Source organism: Austrofundulus limnaeus, unplaced genomic scaffold (assembly GCF_001266775.1).
Source record: "Austrofundulus limnaeus strain Quisiro unplaced genomic scaffold, Austrofundulus_limnaeus-1.0 Scaffold338, whole genome shotgun sequence".
In the NCBI taxonomy this organism is placed as follows: domain Eukaryota; kingdom Metazoa; phylum Chordata; class Actinopteri; order Cyprinodontiformes; family Rivulidae; genus Austrofundulus; species Austrofundulus limnaeus.
Genome location: NW_013952740.1, coordinates 264,059 through 268,202, shown reverse-complemented (window position 1 = coordinate 268,202; position 4,144 = coordinate 264,059). Strand labels below are relative to the sequence as shown.

The 4,144-nt window shown below is 40.5% G+C and overlaps 1 protein-coding gene across 1 annotated transcript in view; it reads right to left on the bottom strand.

Moving 5' to 3' along the window:
- Positions 1–4,144, bottom strand: part of arhgef40 (Rho guanine nucleotide exchange factor (GEF) 40) — a 68,022-nt gene that overhangs the window by 35,564 nt on the left and 28,314 nt on the right. Inside the window, exons 9-10 of the mRNA XM_014022675.1 lie at positions 1,236–1,329; positions 1,024–1,110 (exon numbers count right to left, since the gene is read on the bottom strand). Of these exons, the coding sequence (XP_013878129.1) occupies positions 1,024–1,110; positions 1,236–1,329 (181 nt within the window). The remainder of the gene's footprint in view (positions 1–1,023; positions 1,111–1,235; positions 1,330–4,144) is intronic.

Here is a 4,144-nt window from a genome sequence, read left to right as displayed (position 1 = left end):
GTAAAGTACAGATACCAGACATTCTACTTAAGTACAGTAACAAAGTCTTTGTACTTAGCTACTTTACAACTCTGATAAAAAGTAGTCAGTATCTTACTTGCAGTAGACAAAAAACAGAACGGTTTCTGTTTGCAGAACCAGGAGAAAAACTAATTTTTTAAACTCTAGATATTTAACGATACCCTGAAGTTTAAGGAATATGTTGTACAAATTGTCTGTAAATTACTTGGATTTCCGAGAAGCCTACGGACCAGAACCACCAGGCATCGGAACAGCTTCTTTCCCACAGCTGTCACGCTCATGAACGCCTCCTGACACAACTGTAAGGACTGTACCCCCCTCCCCCCGTCCCCCCATAAAACAATAACATACGGACTGTCCTCACACTTATACATACTCTGTATATACAGTAATCTGAATCTGAAAATCTTATTTACCATTAACTACCTTACATTGTAAATCTACTAATTCATATACAATTCATTCCTAACATTCTGTATAATCCACATAATCTGTATATGTGCACATAGCTCCCATATATTTTTTAAAATTTATATTATATTATTTTTATACTGAACATTTTATTTTTATAACAACCTTTGCACACCTGTAAATACATAAATACATATGTATACCCTGTATAGCACTTCTGGATAGATGCAACTACATTTCGTTGCTTGTACTTGTGACGGTGCAATGACAATAAAGTTGAATTCTATTCTGTTCTATTTCCCCCATTTGACAATCTCACTGATTTTTTATAAAAACTTAGCTTCATTTTTATTTTGCGTCTCAGAGCCTGTATGAAAATGCTAAGTTTGCCTCCTCCCACTCTTATTGTATGAGAGTAATTTGGATTTTTTGTTAAATTTATGGCTTTCTGAAGGTCACTATATACAGGTTAAGAGCATGTTCTCCTGCTAAGTTGGTCTGAAGCCTCCCATAGTTGACCAAAAACATATAATAATACACAAAAGTACACAACAGTRTACTTAAACGTGTTAGTCAATAAACTGCGATCACCTCAGTTCCTTCCACAGAAAACTCAAAAGACTCCTGTTGCTCTTCCACCAAAACCAAGACAGATCCAAGCCCGCTAGRAACCAACACCTAGAACACACAAACGCAAACAAACACTCAGAAACCTGTGTCGAGCTACAAACACAGCTGCAGGTTAATTAAAACACACAAGCACACACTCGGCACAGTTTTTTTTTCTCCCTTCGCTGACTCACCTGGAACAGTTTCAGAGCAGAAAGGCAGAGAGCAGATGGTTGCGAGCGTCTGCTGTCGATTASCATCGTTAGACCCTTTTCTTTGGCTTCAGGCCTGATGAGGGATGACGGACAGAGACAGAGGGGCAGTCAAGGTTAAAACAAGCACTAATGTAAAAACTTATGTGCTGTTATTTAGTTTTTTTTACCAAATAATATCAAAGTTACTTTTTAAACAATAATAACGGCTGCTTCTCATGAACTTTTTCCCCTAACAAAACTATCATGGAGTATTGCTCACACTATGTAAACATTGCCCCACGTTCAGTGAAGAGATTGTGCCAGTTAAACTAGAAACCAAAAATAAATTTGTTGAACTGCTTTGTTTTTCTCAGTCTTCTGGCCCGTGCTTCATTTTCCTTACCCCAGCTTAGATTCTGTTTGCCAAAAGGGGAAGACATGACTAATATAAGTACTTCTGGCTTAAAAGGTTTAGTCTGTGAGCAAATGACATAAGACTAAACATCAATATCAGACAATGAGCTAATCAAACATTTTCAAAGGCAGGGCACCGGAGGAACGTAAATCAGAGACAAAACATTTTCCTGAGGACCTATACAATTTTTTTTTCCTTTGATTTTTTACCTGGATTACTGAGATGCATCAGGACATTTTCCTGTATGATGGAGTCACTGTGAGGTATACCAAGATAAAGTGTTGAAGTTGCTTGGATTCGAAAGTTGACTTCTTGCTGGAGGATGCCTGCGATGTTTTGATGCAGAGGAGCATTAAAAAGTAACAAAATTGCGATGCTATGCCAGCATAGCTAATTCAGTACTTCATGACACTAAAGTTTACTGTAAATCCCTATTGTCTAATCTGTACTGAAGTGGACGTGGTGGATATTAGTCATAATGTCATCCACATATCTTGAAGAAGGTGGAATTCTTCCACGTCGGAGATGAGTCTCTGCTTCAAACAAAAGAGTTCATGTATCCCAGAGCCTTGTTCAACAGTGGTAGGACAAAGCAGGACATGGACTGATCAGGGTCTGCACTGATAAGGCCTTTGCTTCTGTCTACAGTGAAGAAAAAAAAAACTGAGCCAAAAGACAAAGCTTAATTTACTGGTTGGCTTATTCCTCAATCCTCACCTGTGGTCCCGAGGTGAGGATTATGATGAGAGATTGAAATCCTGGATAGAAGCACCAGTTACGTCTGAAAAGTGACTGGGCTCAGTCTTACAGATAAAATGAGGCGCCACTGCTCCTCGGCATCAAAAGGAGTCAGCTAACATAGTTTGGGAATCTGATTAGGATGCCTCTTGAGGTTTTCTAAGTAGATTCCACTGGATGGAAACCCCACTGCACTCAGAACTTGTTACAGGGATTATGTATCCTCTCTTCTACAGAGAGCCTTRGGATCCCCAGGAGGAGCTGCAGAGTATTGCCAGGATCTGTTGCCTCCAGGCTGGGCTACTTGCCTACCTGCTCTGAAGCCCAGGGTCCTGCAGCTTTGAGGGGTCTATYTGAGGTCACATGATCCTATCCCTACATTGTCGGTCCTTAAACAGGTACGGGAAACCTCATACTGAAAGCTTTACAGCTGTCGCATCTATTCTGCAGTCAGTGATGATATTATTACTGACACAAATTTTAAACATCAGTCAGTCATAGGTAACCCTCATGGGCTCAGTGGCTGGTGGTCCGTAGAATCACCTTTCAGAATTTGCGTTGCTAGTTTTGGGGGCGTGTCCCTCAATGATTGACAGCTGTCAAAATGTTGGGGAAGAAGAGGCGCTCTCAAAAAGGAAAATGTATTTGTTGGAATGAGTTTAGCAGCAAAAGTATCAGTGGAGAGTGTGTCGAAGCTGATGGAACTTTTATATCAGCTGCCAGTGAAGATGAACCAGCAGAAACATGTTCTTCGCCCGAGGAAGAGGAAGATGAGGTGCACTATGTGCAGGTGGATACTGTTTCATTCAGTGTTGCCAAGTCCTGAGCAAGAAAAGCCCCTATTGGCTGTCCTAAAAGTCGCTAGAAGTCGCTAGATGACGTCATCACTTACTTTGCATAGTCGGATGTTTGCCAATAATTGTGATCTGAGCTATAAGGAGAGATGATGAAGAGGAAAAAAAGTGAATAAAAACACTATATATGTTTAGAACTGCAATTAAACTTAATGAAATAAAAAATAGTTTATGACTTCAATGCTTAGATCAACATAAATTAAATTTGTGGGAATTTTAAATTTAATCTGCAGACAGTTCGATGTCACGAGACACAGCGAGGAAGAGGTGAAGTGACTGATCTGTGAGTCAAACACAGCTGGGTCCAGAGATTTAGTTTACAGAGGCAGTACCAGAGAAAAACATTACAATAAATATTACATCCCGCTTTGTAAACCACATAGAAGCAGTGACAGCTTTGCGCATGCGTGATTCATTTGCAGCGGTCTCTCCTCTCAGCTGACTTCAGCCAAGGCTGGGGGTAGGGTTGGAGGTGCTGCAGGCTTCAGTGAGTCGGACGGCTTTAGGAACGGGGAGGGGCTCACCTCCGCGCTCGCTGCTTGCGGAGGAACAGAGGAGGAAAGGAAAAAAGTGCTTGGAAAATGCTGTCGCCAAAGCTCCTAAAAGTCTCTAAAAACACCCGGGCTAGATTTGTCGGACGAAAAAGTCGCTAGATCTAGTGACAAAGTCGCTACGTTGGCAACGCTGGTTTCATTAGCTAAAGAGGAGAATGGTTTATAGATGTGGAGCCAAGACTGTYGCAAAGGAGAGTCTCTGTTTATCTTTTAACTTTCTTTTCAAAACCTCATGATGTTCTCTCTTTCACAGCTCATTTTAACGGGGTAATATCATGTAAAATCAACTTTTTTGAGTTTTATATCATTTTATAATGTTATACTCTCATAAAGAACATGCCTAAAGCC